The 24,093-nt window shown below is 36.3% G+C and overlaps 1 protein-coding gene across 3 annotated transcripts in view; it reads left to right on the top strand.

Annotated features, from left to right (window-relative positions):
- MIB1 (MIB E3 ubiquitin protein ligase 1) overlaps window positions 1-21,761 on the top strand; it is a 79,729-nt gene extending 57,968 nt beyond the window's left edge. For 2 of the 3 annotated variants that reach the window (XM_082044386.1, XM_082044384.1), the window contains exons 16-21: window positions 4,046-4,227; window positions 5,538-5,730; window positions 7,294-7,372; window positions 8,970-9,083; window positions 10,178-10,278; window positions 14,786-21,761. In XM_082044386.1, coding sequence (XP_081900512.1) covers window positions 4,046-4,227; window positions 5,538-5,730; window positions 7,294-7,372; window positions 8,970-9,083; window positions 10,178-10,278; window positions 14,786-14,926 — 810 coding nt within the window. In that variant the 3' untranslated portion in view covers window positions 14,927-21,761. The remainder of the gene's footprint in view (window positions 1-4,045; window positions 4,228-5,537; window positions 5,731-7,293; window positions 7,373-8,969; window positions 9,084-10,177; window positions 10,279-14,785) is intronic. The other variant, XM_082044385.1, reaches the window with a different exon arrangement.
- The last annotated feature ends 2,332 nt before the right edge of the window (window positions 21,762-24,093 follow it).

Genomic DNA, 24,093 nt, shown 5'->3' with positions numbered 1-24,093 from the left:
TAACTCACTGAAATACACTGGAATAAACTATGCAAACAGATTAAATGTGATTGACATATATAAGAAAATGCTTGTGTCCTTTTAAGTGAGAGGAAGAAAGCAATTACAGCGCAGCTGTTTCCATGATCTGAAATGGACCCTGTGAGAGGTGGCTAAAATAATTTGTGTGCATGTATTTAATTGTTAAATGAATGAACAGGAGAGAAATACTTTTTCTCTGATTCAGTATTTCATAAATAAGTTTCTGTGTTGCTCATCTCATTAGTGAAATCCATGATGAATCTAGAGTTGTTATGTTTTGAGTTTTTTTTAACACAAGAAATGGGTTTTCTTCTACCAGCTCTTTAAATTTCAGTTTTGGAGGATTTTATGTTTCATAGAATAAGTTGGGTTTTTTTTTCCTCTTTCACTTTTGAGCTATATCCTGGGTTTAAAAGAAAAATAATTACACTTTCAGTTTATTTCTATTGAAATAATTTAAAAAAGCAAACAAACAAAAAACAACCAACCAAAAGCTAGCAAAAACAGCAGGGGGAAGACACCACAACAAAAAAGGAGGATAAATAGGATTAATAATTTACTGTGGGAAACAGACTTTCTTTTTCTGGATATGACTACTTAAGTTAAATTGATGGAATATGTATTTTTTTGATTAATTTGTATGAATTCCTTTAAAGATTGGAAAACCTCAGATTCCTTTAGTCTATGTGATAGCAAATCTGAAACGTGAATCTTTAGTACTTTAGAGCTCATTTTTGCTTGGCTAAATTTTAATTAACTTTGGAATGCTGTCTTGAAAATACAAACCTATTGAACTCCCTAGGGTGCCTCTTCATAGTATAGTATTTCAACAGTTTTTTTTTTTTTTTTCATTTGAATAAACTGAAAAATAACAGAAATTTTACTTGCAGGATTTTGGATGCTTTTCATATTTGATAAAGTTGGTTGGACAGCAACTTCATTGAAATTCTACCATTTGTTACTTTTTGCTTTGAGCGTGGCTTAAAATAGGGAACAAACTTTTCCTGATCTCGTGAACTTATTTCAGAAGTGGAATTATATGGAATGAGGTCTTAAACATTGATTTTTAGTAGTTCTTCTGGATGTCAACATTCAGCTATTGTAATAACCAAGACAATTTTTTTTCAGGTTTCTTCAGCTGTTTTTGATAGACTACTTAAAATGCATGTAGTGAACAATCTTGATAGTACACAAAGCCCTACACATTTCAGGTATCAATCTGAAAGACATTTCTGTGTTCAAGTGCTGTGAGCAGTGAACCCCATCTCTTTAAATAAAGTTTTGAAGTTTTTCATCCAGTACATTGCAATGATTGTACAGCTGGGAGGAAGAGAAATTTTCTGAAGTACAGTCCCAACCACCACAAAAAAAGTCATTTCAATTGCTTCATTACAGTTGGAGTGTTCCTTGGTCTAGGGTACTTTTTATTTTAAATAAATGTATTATTCCCCAGGCTCATTTAGTGTAATTTATTTTAATATAGGCAACTTTCAAACCTTTAAAATGCTTTTAAGATTCAAAATGATGCCACCGCCTAAATCCTAACTTTAAGCTAAAGAAACTTTAATGGAAGTGAGTTAGGTGTTTACAGTTTCAAAGACAGCTCAGTAATTACAGTTACTTAGATGTTATTTATACTGTTCTTGTGGGTTACACTGAGGCTTCTCCCTCGCAGGTGAATTGGCTGCACCTGGCTCGTGTTGGCACATCTTGGGGCCAGCATGCTCCACAGGAGGCTTACTAGGCCATACTAGGCCCTGTATTTTATATATATATGTATTTTATAGATATATATATAAAATATATTATATATATATATAATGTTTATTTTTTGTGCGTGGCTCATTGTTTGTGTTTTTTTTTTGTTGTTTTTTTTTTTTTTTTTAATTCTATGTGCTTGAAATGTTGCAGAATACCACAGGAGTGTCATGGAATGCAATATTGTCCTGGTGTTTTCAAAGTGTACAGAGTGCAGAGGCATTTTAGGACTCAAGCTTTTCTTGAATAATGTTGATGACTGTTCCAGGTGGAGGAGCCAGTCTTGGCGTAGTTACATATCCACACCAAGTGAAGCAAACTGTCCCGTTAGTTGTTTGATTTTTCTCTTGGAGACACAATAGCTGTTCCTTTCAGAGCCCATAAGGTGCAAGTTTGGATGGTAGGAGAACTCTTGTCCCAGCCAGGTGGAAAGGACTACAGCAAATTCTTCAGTGTAGGCATGCCTTCAAAAAAATGCCTATTCTGCCAGCCTCAGAGCAAATCAGCTTTTGCTGGGTGTTGTGCTGCCTTGTCTGGATTACCAACATGGTCCAAAGTACCCAGACTGAAGCTAGATAAAATCTCTGCTTCACTTCATCCAGCTCTAATTGTGGTGCAGACGAATGGTCTGAATATATAAACAAAAATGTTCTGTAATCTGAACACCACAAAATAATTTCCGTCCATAACTTGGTATTTTTCCTGGTATGAAATCTTTCAAGCTGTACTTTTCTTACCTGGTTATAGAGAAGAATGCAGGACCATGGGTCTCTCTGAACTCATGAAGTGACCTTCAAGGGCTTTGTAGCATCTCAGTAATACTTACTGATATAAGAACTCGTAACTAGAAAAAAACTTATAGGCTGAGGTTTAAAACAATTGCTTCCCTAGAAAACTGGGTGGCTGTTTGATGGGGATAATCTTGCAGTTATCAAGGCAGGGTAAAGACTTCTAATACATACTTCATGTGCTGCAAGACATGGACCGAAACCAAGCCTTTTTCTTCACAAGTTCCCTCTGAGGCATGGGGGAAATAACTAGAAAGGTTTTGAAAACTGTTTTCTTTGTAGTTCAGACTTCAAGGTATGCGGCCTTTAAGGCTGCAGTGACAGGTGTCTGATGTTTTAAATTTATTCCTTTATGCTGTTGTGTCTAAAATAGCACATCTAGTTCTTTAAATACAAAATGGTGGTTAATCCAGCCAAAATTACTTAATTTTTAGGGATGATGCTTGACACCCAGCTTTTAGAAGACCAGCTGCAGGGGTAGACTCTGCAAACTGGAACTGGCATAGAAAGGTGTACATCAGTCAAGTTGGGCACTTAATTAATGGAAAATAAGTGCATACAAAATCTTGCCTCTATCCTAGTATCAAAGCCTTTAAAATTTTGGAATTCAGCACTTAAAACTCTTTGAATTGGAGCTGTCCCAGCTGTGACCAAGCTGTTCCTTTGGATATATCTAGTGTAGTTTGAGGGATTCTTAGTGGTGCCGGCAGTTTCATGTGATATGTAGTCTGCGTTATATAATACTTATGCATTTTATTAATCAGGCTTTAATACAAAAAATTATTGGAGCAAGCCCAGAATGCTCCAGAGCAGGTGAATCCTCTCCTTGCTGGACTGCGGTAGTGAGCCTTCTCTCGTCATTTTTCTACCTGACTCTGTGAATCATGCGTAATAGATACACTAATACAGAAATACAGTAATAGCTCTAAAAAGGCAAGGGAGCGTTACATGATTAGGGCAGGACAGGTATGTGAGTTTAAATCCCTCCAGGCTGAGAAAGCAACTGAAATAAAGTCTTTCTTGGGCTAGACTAGGAGTAAATGTGCATTCATTTCTCCGCCCAGCTATGTTTCAGTCTAAGTGTGGTAGTGGTAGCATTTTGTCTGACCTCAGCAATTTCGGTAAATTTTGTCTGTCTTCCGAATACACCCACTGGGACTCTGCCCTTTACAGTGCGTATATCTAAGGATAGCCACTTCACAAGTGAGCATAGGTCTACAGGAGACTGAGTACTTCAGTAGCTGACCTATTCCTTGCTGAATATTAGTTCCTTAAAGGAAAGTTGAGTATAACTGACTCAGAATTAAGCAATCATACAATTGTTCTGGTTTTTAGTTCTAAAGATGCTTCCTTGGGCTTACAGTTTTATAGGTATTTCTGTGTGTATGTGCATGTACGCATGTCATTTTCCTTTAGCCAGACTATTCCTCGCTGTTTAGAGAGTCTCTCAAGTTGCTTACGTATTTGTTTTCTTTCAGTTAATAATGGGACTTGGCACTCAGGGAGCAGAGAAGAAGAGTGCAGCGTCTATTGCCTGCTTCCTGGCAGCCAACGGAGCTGACCTCAGCATTCGTAATAAGAAGGGTCAGTCTCCTCTCGATCTCTGCCCTGATCCTAGTCTCTGCAAAGCACTGGCTAAATGTCACAAAGAAAAAGTCAGGTTTGTATATTCATCAAATACGCCGTCTCCAAATCTCTGCTTTCTATAGATTAACCAATGAATTTATAACATTGTACCTTTATTAGAAACAGTGTTAAAACATGCAAGCTGCTTCTTGACTTTCAAATAATTCTTTTTATGGTACATTGAATGCTGTATACAAATACATTAGCTGAAACTGAGGCAAGTCTTACAGGACTTTCATACAAGTTAATATGGGAGGGAGGGGAATGGGAAGGTGGCAACATGCAGGTAGAGGCTGGTAGAACTTCAAAGTGTCCCAGAAAAGGGGGTGGGAGGGAAATCACTGAAAGAATAAGCATTGAGACAGGTTGCCCAGGGAGGCTGTGAAATCTCTCTCTGTGCAAGTTTTGAAGACTGGAATGGGCAAAGCCTGGTATAACCTGGTATGAATTCAGCATTGACCCTGCTTTGAGCAGGTGACCTCCTGAGTGCCTGTCAATGTGAATGATTGTATGATTATCTAAAAAAGACAAGGAAGGGGTAGGCCTGACGTCTCGGAAGCAATTCTCTAGGAATTATAATTTCAGTGAAATGTCCTGTTATCAAGTGCATGCAAAGTGAGAAATTTCAGCTTACTACTTGCCCTAGTTGTGTTCGCACCATGGGCTTTCACGATTCTCGTCCTTAATTCCTGTATGGAAATAAAAAATGTACTTTCGACATGTCGTGAATAGAGACTGCTCCCCTGGTCTGTAAGGTGCTTTTTTTCTTCAGGAGTCTCTATGTGTCTGTCCATCTGTCTCAGCCTCATCCCTGCCGCTGTTCTTCTTTCTCGCCACCTTTTATGGGCTTGTGAGGGCTGTAGATCTGAGCTGGTTGGGTTCACCACGCACTCCCTCTGCTGGGCCAGCAGCAGCACAGAATGGAGATCCGGGGAGAATTAATTCACTGACGGAGTTTGGGGATTCTTTTACAAGCCTGTCATTTGCAAAGTATTGGAAGTATATTCAAGATTAAGGTGTTATGCTGTGCAGTTATGAAGCTGCAGGTTATGTCTCTATTAATAAAGTAAACTCTTGGGATGGGAGGGAAGAGTTTTTTACGTTCACGAGATGCTGTTCTAACTTGTGTGGCCTGTTCCTGTTCAATGTCTTAATTGAATGTGTGACCTTGCACTCTGGTGCCAACTGTACATTTGGGAAAATGCCGTTTGGATTGCTTTATGATAATACACTGATGCCTGAACACATAGGAACATATAGATAAACAGCCAATTGATGTGCATTTTAAATTAAGAGTTTTAAAAAATTCTTAGAAGTAAGTTTGACTGCAAAGTTTCTTTGTAGTGGTCAGGTTGGATCCCGAAGTCCGTCTATGATCAACAATGATTCTGAAACCTTAGAAGAATGTATGGTGTGTTCAGACATGAAGAGAGATACCCTGTTCGGCCCATGTGGACACATTGCCACGTGTTCTCTGTGCTCACCACGGGTGAAAAAATGCCTCATCTGTAAAGAACAAGTTCAGTCTAGGACAAAGGTAAAAACTTCCAAAGTTTATTGGTTCTCTTTCTGCTTTTAATGGAAAAGTTAAAAAAAAAGAAGAGGTCAAGGAAAAGTGTAGTATATTTTCAGCAGTATTTTGCCTTACAGGTGTCTCACCGGATGGAATTAATTTTGCATTGTAATGATGTCTTGTCCCAAAATTGTGTGTTACTCTTTTGTGTTTGCCTATATTCATGTCCTACCTGCCCCTCATTCTCTCCCCACATTTCAATGTCTTTATTGTTCAGGTCCTCAGAGTTACTAATACAGGCACCTGTGGATGCTTTGTACCCTGAGTTAGTTAGTATGTGCTTGTTTTTGAAGTTAATAATTACATTCTGCTTTCACCTTCTCTTTCTTTGGAGTCATGAATTTCATTATGCCATCTTTCTTCCTCGAGAGTATCAAATAGTTGCACCCTCTTTTGGGGAACTAACAGCAGTAAAGTCCTCAGGTTTCTCAAATAGTTGCTGCCAAATATTTGTGACTTTATGGGTGCATCCTCATTGCTTTTCTGTTTGAGTATTCTTTTATTCCCTATAACTGCCAAGTCTTGTCCTTCTGTTGCTATTTGGCTGCTTTTTAAAAAATAAAATAATCTAATGTTCCACACACAGGTTTTCTGATCTGTACAAAGTCCATTCTATTATTTTTATCTTTTTCCAAACGCATTTGACTAGTCCACTTCTGTGGTATTTTTTTTCTCTGCCTCAGAGTAAATATAGGAATTGTAAATACGAACTTGTACTGGTTTTACTATTCACTCTCTTATTCTTATAGTGTTCACTGTTCTGCCATGAACATTTTAAAAGCCCAAATGTTAACATAGTGTGAGCTCCTTTTCTCTAGACTTTCTTTATGGTCAGTGAAAAGGTTCTGCCACTGATTCAGAGCAGCGAAGTAAGGATTCTACTTCCACTCATCCATCTGCTTTAGCTAATCTATGGAAATCAGCTTTCCCAGGTGAAAGCTAACCTTTGTGGATAACCTTTCTTTGATTCCTTTTGCTAAATTAGACTGAGTGGAATATCTGTTCAATACTTTTCTTATGCTATTTTTTGTAAAAGCTTATGGTCACATCTGTGAGGTTAAGGCATTAGTGAACCTGGACAGCAATTCTGTGAACTGGAAGAGGCAGTCCAGGCCAGTATGAATGGAGTGGTATACGGTGCCTATGGTCACACTATATATACAGTTCATCACATTAAAGAGCTTGAGAAACCCTAGCCCAGAATATTAAAACAAATTACTCTAAAAGTCTCTTCTAAGAGAATTTAAGTATATATCATGGAACAAAGAAGGAGAAAAGAATAAAGAAAAATAAACATGTACTGTCTTGGTTGCTTCTCTGTGCCTGTCAGTGTACTGAACATATAAATGTTGCCAGTAAATAACTATTCTTAGAAGTCAGTATGATGACTCATTTAAGTTGCATTTTGAGGTGCTGAATTAGTTAAAATAACACTAGGTGTAGCTTCTTAAAGTCCATGTGCCTTGTCAAAGAATAAATGTAGAGAGCAGGAGATAAACTTCTCATATGTGTGTTTGTTCCTTACAGATTGAAGAATGTGTAGTATGTTCAGACAAAAAGGCAGCAGTGCTCTTCCAGCCTTGTGGTCACATGTGTGCTTGTGAGAGTAAGTAATCTTGACAGGAAGTTCTTTTTGCAGTAATTTTGAACCAGAACATTTTCAGTCAGATCGCTAAAAGCTCATTGACAATCTGACTTCAGGTCCAATTTACTTGATAAACTCATGTGATGGTCAGAATTTTGGGATTATTTGGTGTGTGGTAATGTAATAACTGGAGGGCAAACTGCAAATGTTCAAAAATTCAGAAAGCAAGTGCTCTTCCAAATGAATTATTTAATTGTGAGTAGGCTTGCTGGGATTATAAAAACCTGCTGTATATTGTTAAGGCTTGTGAAGTAATTAGAATTAATTCTGTTGCTTTGTTGCAGCTTTTTTGGGGATGGGGCATTCAGATGTGCAAATGGTGTTTTAAAGTAATATTGTAAATAAATATTTAATATGCTTCATTACTGATCTACAGATTTACATAAGGGCTATATTTTTCCCTAAAAGACACATCATATATCTTTGTAAAGATCACCAGTTATGATTCACTCTGATTTATCTTGTGTAGCCAAAAAAAAAAAGACGTAAGAGATCTCCAGCTTGTTTCTTTGTTTGTTTTGAGAATATGTGGATGAGAATGCAGTCACCACCTTGAGACCAGACATTTCAGGGTTTTGTCGAAGGGCCATTTGCATAGAGAAGAGCAGTCCTTGTTGCTGAGGATGTACCTCAGAGGGAAGGTAATCATTCCCATAAGGAATTACTTACTGGGTCTCACTAAAGAAGTCTGGTTTCTTCCTCTTTTGTGGCTGAGAGACCTGACATTGAGTCACTGACCTTACAGTTCTCCTGATCTGGCATCTTTCACTGTCTTCAGTTGAAAGATGGTGAGAGAAGTTATTTTGGAGAGTTTCCCAGGAAGAGGACAGCAGAAGAATTGGTTGCTGTGGTGAAGGATTTGAGCAGTGAAATGCACATCACCAAGTCTAAGCTGTAACAAGGATGGCAAAAGGTTTAACAGACGTAGATTGTTTCCAGCTTATTTTCTGGACATCACGTTCAAGCAGGATGAGAGTCTTTAATTTTGTGTAGTGTATAGGACCCACTCGATTCACAGATTGATTCCTCAGCATTTATGAAACATAATCCTTTGTCTTTTGTAGAAGAATTAGCTCTCTTTCTAGGATTATATCAAAAGATATAGGTTTATTCTTTTGCGAGTAAGGAACCACACCTGTTTGCCTCTGGAATATTAGGACAGTAGGTGAGATCCTTTGTTCTAGAGGGAAAAGCAGGTAATCAAAGCATTCTTGGTAGTTCTGCTCTCAAATGTGTGTGATTTTCCTCTTTTAACGTACCTAATTCTTGTCGAATAAACATCAATTTGGAGAAAGGGGAACCTGCTTGCTTGAAATATGTTAAAGGAAGATAAACAGAATAGGTTTACTTTGAATCCCAAACTAGACATGGCTTATAGATGTAATTTGCAGAAAATGGTGTGAAGATTAGCACAAGTTGTTATTTTTATTACAAGCATCTATTATGGCATTCCTATATAGTTACTGTGAATAAACAAGCTCATGGATAGAAAAAAAAAAAAAAAAAAAAAAAAAGAAATAGCAGGATTCAGAGTTGATTTATTCTTCTGTCCTCTCAGATTGTGCAAGCTTGATGAAGAAATGTGTACAATGCCGGGCAGTGGTTGAGCGAAGAGTGCCTTTCATAATGTGCTGCGGAGGGAAAGGTACAGAAGATACCACTGATGATATTTGTGAGTGACTCCAGAACCCATACGCTTTCACGTTCCCCCAACAGCTTCTTATTCTCGTTCTTTTAAATGAGCTAAATCTTTCCTCTCCTTTCTAAAGAAAAGTTTGATAAAAACAGTGTTAAGCCAGGTATCTGTATGCTGTTTTCACTACTTGCTGCATTGGTAGCAGCAGATGCAATGGTAACACCAGTATTAATGTCCTATGAAGCAAAAGCTGAAGAGTCTTTATCATTGTGCACATGAGCAGATAAATGTTGTGTTTTTTTTTTTTTTTTTTACTTCTGGAACTCTGACTGATAAAGAAATGGTAAATATCTTGCATCTAGGTACAAGCAACTTTCATGACAGATTGTCTGGTTTAACATCTCCTGCTTTGACTAGTTTTTAAACTTCTTGTGACTTCTCCCAATAACTTCTGTGAATTATTTGTATTTATTCTGTTTGTGTATGTGTGATACACAGTGTTTGAATTGAGTTTATGGGAATTGGAATATTAGGTCATTCTTAGCATACTGTTCCTAAATAGATAAATGTAATAATCCTTGAAATCAGGTTTTTAATGCACTGAAAATCTAAAATTTGTAATTTGAAATACTCTTTTTTTTTTTTCTGTTTCTTATAGTAACAGTGCTTCCTGAATCAGTCAAAAACAGAACTATTAACATGAGCTTGTTCAAATTTTGAACAAATTACTTCTAATATGCTCGTGCAGTTTTGAACACCAAATAGAATGAGCTGTGTAGATAAAACATTTTTAAAATGTGAAAGGATTTGGCTTTATTTTTTACATGTGCAAAAACCTACTGCAGGAACTTCACCAACAAATTAGAACTCTGAGAACATTAAGGGGCTACAGGCATTTTGAGCATCATTATTGAGGAAATCTTTGTCAAAGAAGCATTGCCACTAGACTCAAAGAAGTTCTTTATGAATTGAACTGCATTGGTGTTGTAGTGAATTTAATTAGATTGTCAAGTATGTTTGGCTAATGTTATTTCAGATAATTGAAAAATTGTAGTTAGTATGCTGGAAAGAATTATTTCTGTTGTGTTAGATTGATGCATAATCACATCTTTGTTTTCTCTAAATTACAGCAAGTGGAAACATTCCAGTTTTGCAGAAAGACAAAGACAACACCAATGTCAATGCAGATGTACAGAAGCTGCAGCAACAGTTACAAGACATCAAGGAACAGGTAAAAGTGATGAACGAAAATTTCATAGGCACCTAAAATAATTGAAAAAAACAATGCATCCTCTATGATTTAAAACAAAATGACATGTTGAAGTGCTTCAGTTCCTAAATTTTAGCTTAAAAACCAATATCTTTTGTGTGTGATGTGGCTTGTATGTCTTCTATGTATAAGTTTAAAAAAAAAAAAAAGAAGTTACCGTGTTCAATAATCCATCTGTTAGAGCGCCTGTGTTGTTGTGGCTAAAAAAGGATGCTCTGCCCAGTCAGTATGTTCTCTGCGTGCTTAGCTGACCTGAATGTATAGGTACAGCAGAAGCTGTTTTCACAGAACAGTAATAAAAGTAGATATTCTTGACTGTTCTGTCACTACCTCAATGTTTACTTGTCTGTTCATGAAGTAGCTTTGAACAAATGCTGGTAGTTACCTGTCATATGAAGTATTTACTCTTCAAAAAACTGTGTGGTTGCAAAACTAAAAGCTTTGAAAGCTTTAACCTCAGTGGCATGTGTGTGAAGAGCTGTTCCTGTCATATGGAGACCTGGACAACACCCCAGTGATAGAAACTCAAATATCCAATTCAAAAACAGATTCCTTTGTAGTTTTTGTCCGTAAAAGAACATGCAGATTAAAAATCGTTGTTTGATAAATGCATATCTGTCTTGACAATAACATCTGGAGTTTCTAGATATTTCTGACGTCTTATATCTACTGTTGAGCTTCTGTTTTACTTTTTAACATTGGATTGAAAGAGTAAGATTACTACTTGGGCATTTTAAATGATGCAAAACATGCAGATGGATGCTTAAATACAAGTCGTTATTTCCTTCAGATATATTGTTTTCCTACAATAAGTTAACCAGAAAAGAGTTTAGAAAAATGGGAGTTCTGTTTGGGTATGCTAATACTATGTATAGCGATGTGAAAGGAAAACTTGGTTTTGCAGTTTTTCTTCTTGATTAGATGTGATCTCAGTTTTTTCCAGCTTTCCTTGGGTGCTCTTTTATTTGTAACAATTTTGTCTTACCTTTGGGATTTGCCAGCCACAAGCTTGCTAATACCAGAAAGTTATGCTGTATTAGGGAGATGAGAATAATTGCTTTATACATGTCATTTTCTACTTGTATTTTCTGATTTTTCCTATTTGCAGTAGTAAGAAAGATCTAATACTGGAGTTCTTTGAGAATTTAAGTGCTCTCTTTTGCTTTGAAGTGCCCTTTTGTCCAATAATTTATTTTAAATGAGCCTAAAACTGAAGGTTGTTCAGTGCCTCTGACTCGAAAGAGGTGGTTCTTGTCATTCTTGTGTGCATCTTTGCTTGAGACTCTTTCATGCTTTCCTTGGTGTTTTTTCTGCTTAGTCTAGTGACAGTGAGTTGTGTATCATGCTTGTGAATAGCAAGTTGGATTTGATGAAAATTAGTCATGTCACCTTCTAAATTTGTGCTTGACACGATGCTCAGCGTTCCACTATAATTGTGGATTCTTTGATTTGTGTTTGAATAGTTTAGTCTTCAAGTTTCATTGATTTTTTTTGTACTTAAAAGTAAGTTGTTCTGTTTCAGGAGGTATAATCCTGAGTTTCAACTCATACCTTCAATGATAATCTAATATGTTAGTGCAGCAAGCTTTTAAAACCATTTCTGGTGCAATGCAGAAGTGGTGCTGATGTCATCAGAATCTCCCACATCTGATGACCAGACCATTCTTCGGTGAACCCTTTTGACTGTAACTGCAATACCTTCACTCCATTTTGTACATAATCACCATCATCTGTTTAATATCTTATGTATGTTCCTTCTCCATACTTACACCACTTTCTCCTTAAAAATAAATTTGTCACTGTGCACCTGTATATTGTTGGAAAAAAATGGTTTTAGTAGTGAGGAATTGGTATTTCAAACAGTTTAAAACACCTTGTTAGTGGTAAAAACTGATCTGAATTGCAAACCTGGTTATACTTAAAGGTATGATGAGCACTTTTTTCAGACTACTACATAATTCTCACATATAACAGGTATAGTGTCTTTTGTATCATTTGTTTTCCTTTGAAAGATGATAGTCAAAAGTTTCATGCAGATAAACCACACTCCGCTTTTTTATTTCATGCCCAAAACATTCTACCGAACTAATAGAACAGAAGCAGATATTGCTGATTTCCTGCTGCTGTTGCACGAATTGGGTATAAGGCATGCAGTGAACTTTCATCCACTGTAGAAGTGCATATAAGCTGGTGGTTAAGTAATGAATGCACCTCAAAAGTTGGATAAAACTAAGTTATTTGGGCTCATATTGCACTGGGAAACTGTTCAACTAATTGAGAAAACCCTTGTCAGAATAGAATGGCAAAACAAACAGAAAGTTTGGTCCTGCCAGGTGAGTTTTCCTGCTGTATAAAGTAACTTAAAGTGATATCATATAAATAAATGAAACAGATAATGTATTTTAAATATTCTGCTTTTGTGCTACGCAGGAGGAATTGGGCAATTTGCTAATACTGTGTGCAATTGCAGAAAAGATCTATGACATGAAAATGTTAAGATTTCTGTGCTTCACTGAATTAAATAACCAAACTAATTTATTTAATGTTTTAAAAATTATTATTTCTGAGCCTCCTGGTGGATGTTTTCATTTTCAAATGAAGATGTGGCATTTGGAGAAGAAGGGGCCCTTGTAACAACTTCAGTAACTCTGACATTTATGCACAAAGGCAAATAATTAAGCTAAAAAGCATAGAATAAAAGCTACAAGTTTTTTCTCTAAATATAAGATTTTTGGGCTTGCTTTGTCAGTCCTTTGTCAAAAGACATCATGTCAGCTTGGTCAGGTTATGGATATTTGTCACAGCACAGCTATATATGCATTTGGAAACAGCTTTTTCATGGGTATTTGAAGACTGAAGGCTACCGGAGGAAGAATGCTCAGTTGCCTCATTGGGATGTGCAGGTGATGACTTCATATGGATAAGTAAGCAGGACTGACTGACAGTTGGTCTTTTGCAAATATTTAGTTTAAGAGGGTTTTGTTACAATACTGTGGAAATTCTGACAAAGCTGTAGCACGAGCGTGGCGTTTTTGGGAAGAGTGAAGGGGGTTTTGTAAACACAAATTGACATAAGGTTTTATGTGGAAGCTTTACGATCCTGGTAGCCCATTATACTGGTATCCTGGAGATTAAAATAGGGATTTGACCGGATTCCATGCCAATTTAAACAACTCTGTCTAAGCAGACTGATGGTGACTCTTTTTTCTGGTCTTCAATTAAGCTGTCTACCCTAGGAAGTGATACTTATTGATTCCATAGAAAGTGTGCTTTAAGGTTATACTGAATAGGCTTCCTGCTGTGGATTCTCCCTCTGATAAGATGAACAAACTGAAGTAAACCCCAAATGATGAGAATGGAAACAAGTCACATGTGCAAGTTGGTGATAAAATGAATTTGCATTTGAAATACCAGCCCTGTCAACATTTCATATTACATATGAGATTTATATTTATAAGTGTTAGATATGAATAGTGTGTCTCACATCTAAGGACATTTTAGATTTGATTTGTTGGACTATAGAATGGTCTTAACAATTATAATCTATTATAACATCTGTTCATTTACTAACCTTTGATAAACTGTTATAAATGAAATACTAATATGGCTGCAATATATTTATGGTGAAGGAACATGCCTTACCAAAACTTCAATTTCTGCATGTGACAAAAGGTGAAGGACGTTGTTCCTTAGTGCCTTGGTACAAAATGAACTTTGCTGTTGACGGACTTTAGGAGATCCTTTTTGGGCATTTAATGTTCAGCAGTTAAAACTGATTTTAAAAGTTTGTTGTGCTACTGTTATAACTGAAGGTCACATATTTATTAAATTGTTCTTCATTTGAAACTCAAGGTTCTTCATTTGATACTTGTTTGAAAAATCTAGATAGCTTCCATGAACAAAGGCCAGAATTACCAGTATTGAATCTTTATGTGTAATATTGATTATGCAGCATTTTTATTATTTTTGCATGTGTTCGGTGCTTGCTTGGTGTTTAAAGGTAAGTATGTGAATGGCTGGGTAGTCTGAGAAGTTGGGAAAACATTACCCAAGTATTGCATGCGTACAGCTATTTGTGTTTGTTCCTTGGAAGTTTACATTACATAAAGGGGAATGTTGCTGAAGAATTTCTTAATGTTGCAAGCTTGGGTAATGATGTTGAAAATGTGATGTTAACCTACTACTGAATAGCCTTACTTAAAAGGATTATATTTGGGGAAGAAAGCTACATATTTTTTGTGTCATGATGGTGCAGGAAAAGCCCAAATATTCTAAGTCAATATGAAATAAAAATGTGATTTGAAAAAAGATATCAGTTTTCAGGTTAATGGCTGGGTTCTGCTATGGAAATGGTCTGCTACTCTTAAGAGGGCATAATTATTGTTAAATTTCAATAATTTATATATTTCATACTCAATATTATATCACTACTGCCATTGACTATATGATGTGTCAAAATCTTTTACAGACTATGTGTCCTGTCTGTTTGGACCGTCTGAAGAATATGATCTTTCTCTGTGGCCATGGAACATGTCAACTTTGTGGAGACCGAATGAGTGAATGCCCTATATGTCGCAAGGCAATTGAACGAAGGATCCTTTTGTATTAAACAGTGGAACCAGTGTCTTTTATTAGCTTATGAAATAGTAAGGACATTTTGATGATTTAAAGCTCCTTGAGTTTGAAAGGCAGTAGAGGGTTCTAATGAAAACATTTCTAATACTGTAGCACAGTTTCTTTACATGGTAATTATTTAAAGACTGTGAACACACCAAATAAAAGAACAGTATTTGAACAGTCAGCTTTTAGCATTACTGTTAACATCTAAAGCTGAAGCTAATTGAAAGCAGTCTTTTTTCATTTTCTTTGTCTTCTTCTTCCCCTTAAAGTGTAAAGGGACAATCTTATTTTGGTTTTGTGTTTTTTTTTTTAATGTATGTATTGGCTGTCAAGTGATGTAAGGGGTTTTTTATATTGTCAGTTAGTATCAAATATAAATATTTAGGATTTTTTTGTTTTATGCTTTTCTGGAAAATGTTCAAATTTCCTGTGACAGTTATGATGCACAAGAATTTCTGTCTTGAAATATAAAATAACGCAAAATCAATACAAAGTGTATACACGGTAGTAATAAATATCATACTATTCCCATAAGATCAGGCCTCAAAATACAACGTTAAAGTAATTCTAACTTTACCTTTGTTGCTGAGGATGGATTGGGAAGGAAAGAGTAAAAAGAAAAATCTGATCCAGAAATATTATGTTCCCAAAACTGCACTTTAGTCTAACAGGTTCAAGCTAACTTCAATAGTGAACTTTCTCATTCTGCTAACCACATAATTTTGTATGGAATTGCTTTTAACTTGATTGGAAAGGAAAACATTTGAGCAATGAGTTAGTTTCAGATGAGTGAATTTCAGATGAGTTTCAGATGAGTGAATTTGATCAGTTATAGAGGAACATATATATGTGTATATAAATTTCTGGGTCTATGAATTAGGAAGAACGAGAGATTCTGCAAGATGTCCTCTCTCAAATTCTTTTACTGTCTTCAGGCAAATAGTGTCAACAACAAAAGAGAAGATGTAATATTGCTTATTCATCTAAGTCAGGTGTTAACACCAGAACTTATCTGTGAACATGAATGGATAATACTGCAAATGAAGATATTGCTGACAGAGCAGTGAATTTTGTGAGCCGTGCCTAGGTGAGCTCAAGTTGGCTGAAGGAGTTAGCTGTCACTGACCTGACAAAGAGGTGTTCCTGACCCCCAAAAATGCTGCTGTCAGGAACGGATGGAAGAAAATATACTGATTTAAGGATCTCTTGTAGCTAAAAGGAATGTGTGCCTACTCCTAAGTAATTTAGCGGTTTTCTGAGTGCATAGTTTATATAGCCCTTTGCCATTGTGCAGACTTGATTTGGATGTGCCCTTGCAGAACAATGAAGAAATCCATGCTGGAGTCACTTAGGTGCCTTACTTGCAGCTAAGATTAATTTATCATTTAATTCTCGTTGCTTGTGTCAAAAAACATGGAAAAAGGGATATTTCAGGGGCAGATCCAAGTAAGAGTAAAGGCATTAAATTGTGATCTCTTCAGAATATCAGTCTTGATCTTTTGAAGCTTAAGTTGATATGCATGAGTTGTGCAAACATTGGCAGAAGTCTCAGATGAATGTTACTAGTAAACTGTAAAGACAGAACTTTTAACTGGTAAAGTTTAAACACTGGGTAGTTTTCCAGGAAACAACTACAGTAATATATTGGAAAAATGTATGTAGAGTGGATTTTGACATAGCAAAAGGATGTAATACACAGTCTTTCTATATCCCTCTTTAATCCTGATCTGGAATTGCAGATGTTCATAATTCATTTCTCTAATTTTTCATTGGACACAGTCTCAATCTGGAATCAATATAATATTGTGTTTTATTTTGTATACTAATAGTCATCTGTTCTCAGATAATCTGTGTATCTGTGTTTTTGGCCAAATGAAATAGTCCTCTCTTTCCTTGCTTCTTGAGTCCCTATTCTAAAATACCAGAATTTCAAGGAGCTTTGGAAAGTTTTGATACAGGGATTTTTTTTTCAGATCAGCATTTTAACTACGTCCACTTAAGCTCTGAGTGCACCTGACTGCCAACTGCAATTTTTGTTTGGCCAATATCTATGTCACTAAGTTTGACACTTTTTTTGGTAGCTTATTTGAGAGCTGAACTTTCAGTAATAGGCTTCACTTTCCTGTCAGTCTCTACAAATAATTGCATACTAGGACATGCCGTTTGACAATCCGTTCTGAGTTTGATCCTGTAGTGCATCAGATCTGCACCTCCGTTTCCTCTGGCTCTGGTAGACTTATTTCGAATATTGTGTCCTATTTATTCATCGAGGGGAGCTCTATAAACTGTTGTCAGCACAAAGGCAGGGTGGATTTCTTCTTGATAACGCAGTTCAAAACTGAAACCTCAGTATAGCAGTTGGCATTTTTCACTGGAACAAGCCAGAATTACTTGAAAGTATTTCAAATTTGCATCAGTTGGACAATTCAGCTGAGTAAGAACAGATCTAGAACATCCTGGGTGGGAAACTGGAGTCAAAGTTAAATACTCCTTGTGTGCAGGAGGCACAGGTTGTAACAGAGATAAGTGCGTGCTCTATTAGGCTTGTACTTTTCAACAGAGAAGCTGTAAGTTACTTTATAATGCTGTTAGTACTTGGATGCCATCATGGTCCTATGGAAATAGAGCAAATAACTGAAGGCCTTGCTATAGGAGCGACTGTAGTCTTCTATACTGTGGTCACACTGGATGTATGTGACTGCATAAAGGTTTGTGATTGGACTCATTGGGCAATGTTGGGTGCCAACTGAAATTCAAGTATGTCAGCATTGGGGATTTAACTTGATCCTATCATGGTGCCAGGTGAGGCTGCTGAATTGGTGAAACTAGGCAAGCTGAACACCATGGTTAAATTACTAATGTAGGCTTCTTATTAACAGGTGAAAGTGCTGTGTCTTACTGGGAAGGCTACACAGTGCTTGCCTTTCAGAAAACTTAAAGAGGAAAAATGTTTGCAAATCCAGTATCATTTTTGGAAATAGATATTTAGATTCACACACTGTCTTTGAATTCTAATGTAGAAGGTGAACTAGTGTTGTTGAGGAAGCTAGTAAATTCATTCACTCCATTTAGGCTGGTGTCATTTGTGCAATGTGCACAGAGTGCAAATGTTTAAGTGGATAACGCTTAAATAATTGAAGGATAGAAAGTGGAAGCTTGGTTGGAAGCCGAAGGGAATCATATTAATAACAAGTAGGAGAGTCGAGGATATGTAATTGTGCCTCTGCCTTCAGCAAAAGATGAAAGTGCAAATCTGATTATTATCATCACTATTATTAGGGAACAAAGTGAAAATGGGAGAAAAATCAGTAAGGCATTTATCTCTAATATACTGTAAAATTGTAAAATACAGGATTTGCAAGTTTTGTTTATTATTATTATTATTATTCCCCCAGTATTTAATAGCAGTTTTGAAATTAAATTGGATAAAATATCTCAGTTTCTTTCTTGGAATAATCAGGAAGGCACCTAATAATATATGTTGTTCAGATATGAGATATACCCAGATGTTTAAGTAAAACAGTTTTCATTTTTTTAAATGTAGTAAAATACATAAATGGTCACATTGGTACACAGTGACCTAAAGTATGAGGACAACCTGAGAGGCTAACAGAATATGCTAAATACTTGTAGATTGTTAACTTTTGTATAACAATTCCCCTCCGCCCCCCAAACCTACTTTTACTCACATGGCACTTCTCAGAATTAGGACTATTGCTACCTACTTGCCATTTGTTGAAATACTGTGCACTTGTATGTTGGGCTTTGGAGGAATCCCTTTTTGATGAAGTGGATACTGAAGATTAGACTGGCAAGAGAACAAACAAATTACTTTGTAAATGTGAAGTTTAATTAGAAGGTATTGTTCTTAACTTGGACTGGGTGAGGATATAGCAGATTTGCACAAGTACTTGTGCCTTGTTAGCATAGTCTTACAATCAGTATTTTAGCTTCTTTTAAAGACAGGAAATGGTCTTTATAAACTGAATTAAGTCCTTATTGTGTAGATATTTTCTAGAGTTGTTTTATGTATGCCTAGTTATTTTTAGCAGTGTTAATTGCAGAATTGCAGTTTGTGTAAACGCTAAATGGTTTGGAGAAGCTGCTTTGAGCTAGTGATCTAAGCTTCCTCTACAAAATCAAATGTCAGAAACTCAATTGTACTCTTCCAGTAGCAGCTGGTGAACCGAAGAGCCTATCCTGTTCTTTGTGCTGCATGGGTCAAGTTTTCACTTAAAAAAACCCAACAACACTACAGCCTAACTTTTAGCAGTGCTACCTCCTTTCTGTCAAAGTACTGAATTCTTCTCTAGTTGTTCTTTGTCTTTGGGAAGGGATGGGGAACACATCAGTTTTGTTTCGCTTCATCGGTTTTGATGTCGGAATACATGGCAAAGGTTTTTACCGGCTGTATAAATTACATACAATAGAAATGTGTGACTTGCCACAATGTACATTGTGTATCAGTCTTGCATAAGTTGCTGGAATTTGTACTATTGTATTTTTATGCTTTTCATAACTTGTTTGCATTGACAAAGCAAAACTGTTATCCGCAGAAGCTGTAGTATGTGCCATTTTTATAGATAAGCCTGTGGTAAATACAAAAGTTCTGACTCAGGGCTTTTTAACAACTTTAACGCTTTCACAATATTCTTCAGCACATCTTGGAGAATATTAGAGATTTAATGACTGTACAGTGCCTTGATAGAACTATTGAATGGGCAGCAGCCATAGAGTCCTTACAGAATGCAGGTATCTTTTGAATCCAGTTGATGAATTGATGTTAATATAACTGTAATACCCATGCCATGGATTTATAAACTTGTATATACTTTCTGTAAAGGAAAATTGGCAAATTTAGGTTTTGTTAAGCTTTCTGGAAGTTCTTTGATTGTCTTGGGGGTCTGAGTGACATAATATTCAAATTTAGAGAAGCACCATTTGAGACAAAGCTGATAAAATGTTCTGTATGTGACACTTTTAGAGTGATGGGAGAGGTCATTGTATAAACAAACATGTAAAAATACCTTATTTACTCTGGCCCAGTGAGTCTTTTGTAAGAGAGAAATAGTTGGCAACAATTCTGTATGTTTGCATGCTGTTTCATAGTTACAAAAATATACGTCTTGTTTTGAGCTTCTAGGAAATACTGTCTTGGTCCCAAGCTTACCGTCTTTATGAATGCAAACTATTCATATTAAAAAACAGGTTTTGCTGAACCGCAAGAACATTTTTGCTTTTGTTAAAAACGACTTTGTATTTTCAGTAAATTGTAGATTTTTGACATGACTGTTTATTGGAGAAACTTAAGGTCGTCCGTGTGAATGTAGTGGATTTCTATATGCAGATAGCATTATGTAATTGCTTTCATTAAAACTGCTTAGCAAGGTCTAAGCGTTTCAAAGGAAATGCTAATGTACTGTATGGTTAATAAAACTTATTATATAAGATATATACCTACTTTTTCCAAGGCTTTGATTTAAAAGTGTAGTTGAACTGAATTAATACTGATTTTTGTTGCACACATCATTGGGAAGGGAGTGGTGGCTCATTTGTCTTCCACCTTCTTGGTTGTAATGCTGTTACATGTCACCACGGAATTAGAAAATTGTGTACCTGGACAAATTTTGGCAAACTCTGTTAGTTTTTGACATAGTGTTTAAAAGCACACCGGACTGTATTTATTGAGAAGGTTTACAATCCAAACTTCAAAAAATTCTGATTTTTTTATGTATCCCTGAAGAACGAATTTGTAGCAACCTCAGAAATGCTGTGTGCCTTTGAATCTCCCAGATACTCAAATACTGTTTTAGCAGCACAGTAGAAGTGTGAAGCGTGGATTATGTTGTAACAACAAAAAGGTTGATTTTAAATTTTTATCTGTGGCATATGTGAAATTTTTCTGTAAATATACAGTTCATAATACTGATTAGAGCTGCTGTTAAATTTATCTTAGATTCTGGGTTTACTAAAATTGAATGGCCTTTACAGATCTGCCTGTATGAATGTGATAATTTAAAAATCTCCTGCCAGATACGGTAACTCCCATGTTCTGAGACAACAGGTGCTGCATTGTTTATACTTTTAGGATTCGATTCAATGGATGCATTCAAAAATATATATGCCTAATGAAAGGCAACAAAACCAACCAGACTTTAATGGCGTAGTGTTTTAATTTATAATAGTGTACAGGTGAAAAATGAATTGACAGAATAAAAAGTTTGTTGCTCGCTTTCTTAGTTTCATTTTTCAAAATTTCTTCAACTTTGGTTTATATGACAGGTCTATATGAAAACAGAATATTTTCAGATTTTTTTTTTTTTGACTTTTTGTTTGAAAGCAAGTGATGCAAATTGGTCAAAAGACATTTTAAATAGCCACTTGTTTTTTGCTTTGTGACAGACAAGTGGTTCATGTAGTTTTCCACACCTCTTCATTGAAAGTGATGGGAACAGCATTGGCATAGGCTGAAGACTTGATCTCTAGGGGTTCAGTCCCTAATGTTGGTCGCAATGGAAGCTTCTGTCTTTGCTGGTGTTTGATATTATGTTTTTTAGATTTTGAAAAGGCTGCTTCATACTGTAATTCATATAATACTTTATCATATACTGTCTAATTAATTTCTGTATAATGCGCTTTGCTGTTCTAATTCCATCTGTATCTAGTAATGCAACTGTTTGTGGCAAGGATGATGGAACTCTGGAGATTTCCTTCAGATTTGCCATTTAGTTAAATGCAGAGGGTGATTCTTCATGGGTACGTTCCCCTTTATTTAGAGAGGAAAAACTAGCGGCGGTATTTCAATAAACTTGTTGGTAACTTTCCTTTTCAGACTTGATTTTTCACAATATGGAAAGGTAATTTCAGTCAGAACAAATACAGCTGAAGATCTTGTGCTTTGTGCAGCCAGGTTCAAGTCAACAAAGCAGGATGCATAGAAAGGCTTTTACTTGAAAGAATGAAGCTTATCAATGCTGTTCTTGGTGCTTATGAAAAAATTTTGGCTGGAAGTTACTTTAGGGATTTAAAGACTTTATTCCCTTTGCAGTGATGAGAGTATGTCCAGGCTATTCAGAAAATATTTATTTTTCAAAGCAGTTTTTAGAGAGTAATGCTATGATGGATCTAAATTAGTTTAAATTACATTAGAAATCAATAAATATGCTAGCTGATAGTGTAAAAGCATTGTTCTGTTACCATGCAAGAATTAAAATTGTAGGAAATTTAGTGTAAAGTCTACTCCTTGCAGTTAGGATTTGTTGGGGCTTGACTGCCCTAAAGAAGACAACACAAAACAGTAATTTCTGCAAAATTGCTGAAAATCAGGAAAACACACTTGTGAGAATTTGCTGACCTCTCACAACACTGTAATGCCATTTCACTGAATTTTCTTTAAAAATAAATCTGAGGGATGTTAGTGGAGAAACTTAACTCAGAGCTGATTTCCCCAGTGACGCTTGTGCATCCCACAATGTATTTTTTCCACAAGGGGTCAGTAGCACCCTACATTTGTGGCAAGGTGTTGGTTTTTTTTTTTTTTTTATGTAATATAAGCACAAAGCAAACAAGGGATAAGGATAATGATGATTGCATTAATATGTGGGTGGACCAGACCTCACTTGTCCCCTTCCTCAAGCAGGCTAAGTATAATTAACGTATTTGCTGACTTCAGTAAGCACCATAGTCTATCCTCTGACTCTCATGTGACATGAACATTGCTACTATTGATTAGGGCAAAGTTCCAGTGGAGTGTTTAACTTTAGCTCTAGTTGAAAGTATTCATTTAGTCTAGATTTTTTTTTTTTTTTCAAAAGCATGCAGTTGGAGCAGATAAACTATGTGAGAGAGCTTGTCCAGTGGGCAGGGGAAAAGAATTCTTGTATGAGTGTCCCGCATATTCTTAATGATAACCACAGTCTCCCTAGATGGCTGGAGCTGATTAATATTTTCCACCCTATAGTAACACAGCTTATAGTGAGATATGCTTTGAACCCTATCAGTCTGCCCAGTGGAAGGAATGTCCAGCTTCTCAAGGCTTCCCTGAGTGTGCAGGCTACTTGGAGACAGAAGTTTCAAGTAACTCATTATCTTTCTACCAAGAGGCTGAGCAGACCAGACAGCTATTCCCTACACAAAAATTTCCAGCCCTTGGACCTAAGTTGTATTTTGCGAGCAGGGATCTAAGTATGGTCAATGTCATTCAGGTTGGCACAGGTTCTTTCTTGCGCTTGCTGAATTGGCAAGGGACATTCCTTCATTTTTGCAACTCTTGTTATTCTCTACTTCACATCTGTTACTGTTTCTGTATATATCATGTTTTCAGTGCTTCTGTCCCCCACTACTCAATTCCTCCATTTCCATTCTATGTCTTTTTTCTTTTTTTTTTTAATAGCAGAACTATGTCCCTTCCTTCTTAATGTGTCTTTTCTCAATGTAGTGCTTTCCTTGACTCATTAAAATTAATCTCCATTACGCTGAAATTGGCGCTGTGCCTTCCCATAAGCAGAGTGGGGCCCTAGCCTTGTGTCTGACTCCACTCTTAATTGCCTGGACAGACAGGAGGAATTCCTGAAGCCAGTCTTAGCAATAGTTCACATTGATTTCTCAACAACCCTTATTTCTCTATATTGGTAGTATAAAAAGAGAGTTTCTGGCTACCATGTAAGTGGTAGGGTAGGGGCACTTCTTTTGGCCCAGTTACAGCTGTTCTCAACCATGTGAGGAAAATCAGGAACAAGTAAGTGTTTCAAGGTGGGGTGGGTTTTTTTTTTGTCATTTTTGTTTTGGTGGTGTTGGTTGGTGGTTTGTGTGGTTTTGGGGTTTGGTTTTGGTGTGTGGGGGTTTGGTTTTGGTGGTGTTTTTTTTTTTTTCCCAATAATAGGCTGGCTGAAATTTTTCTTGTTATACCTCAGATTCAGGTTTTGGTGAAAAGATACTAAGGTACTTCACAGAGAAATTCACTCTGGATGGAAGTTCCTGTCTCCTGGTCCTGTGTATCTTGCCCACTTAAGGAAGTCTCTTCAGTAAAATTGCTTGCAAGAGCATGGGTTGTTTGCAAAGAGAAGGATTCTGCTATTTGGTTTTTTGCTGCCTCCACAGAGAAGTATGAAAAAGTTGTGCCTCTTTGAATAAAGTAAACATGAAACCATGTTCCAA

The sequence above is a fragment of the Streptopelia decaocto genome (assembly GCF_964273445.1).
Source record: "Streptopelia decaocto genome assembly, chromosome: 2".
In the NCBI taxonomy this organism is placed as follows: Eukaryota; Metazoa; Chordata; class Aves; order Columbiformes; family Columbidae; genus Streptopelia; species Streptopelia decaocto.
The sequence above is the reverse complement of the archived record's forward strand: the minus strand, read 5'-3'. Positions and strand labels throughout refer to the sequence as shown.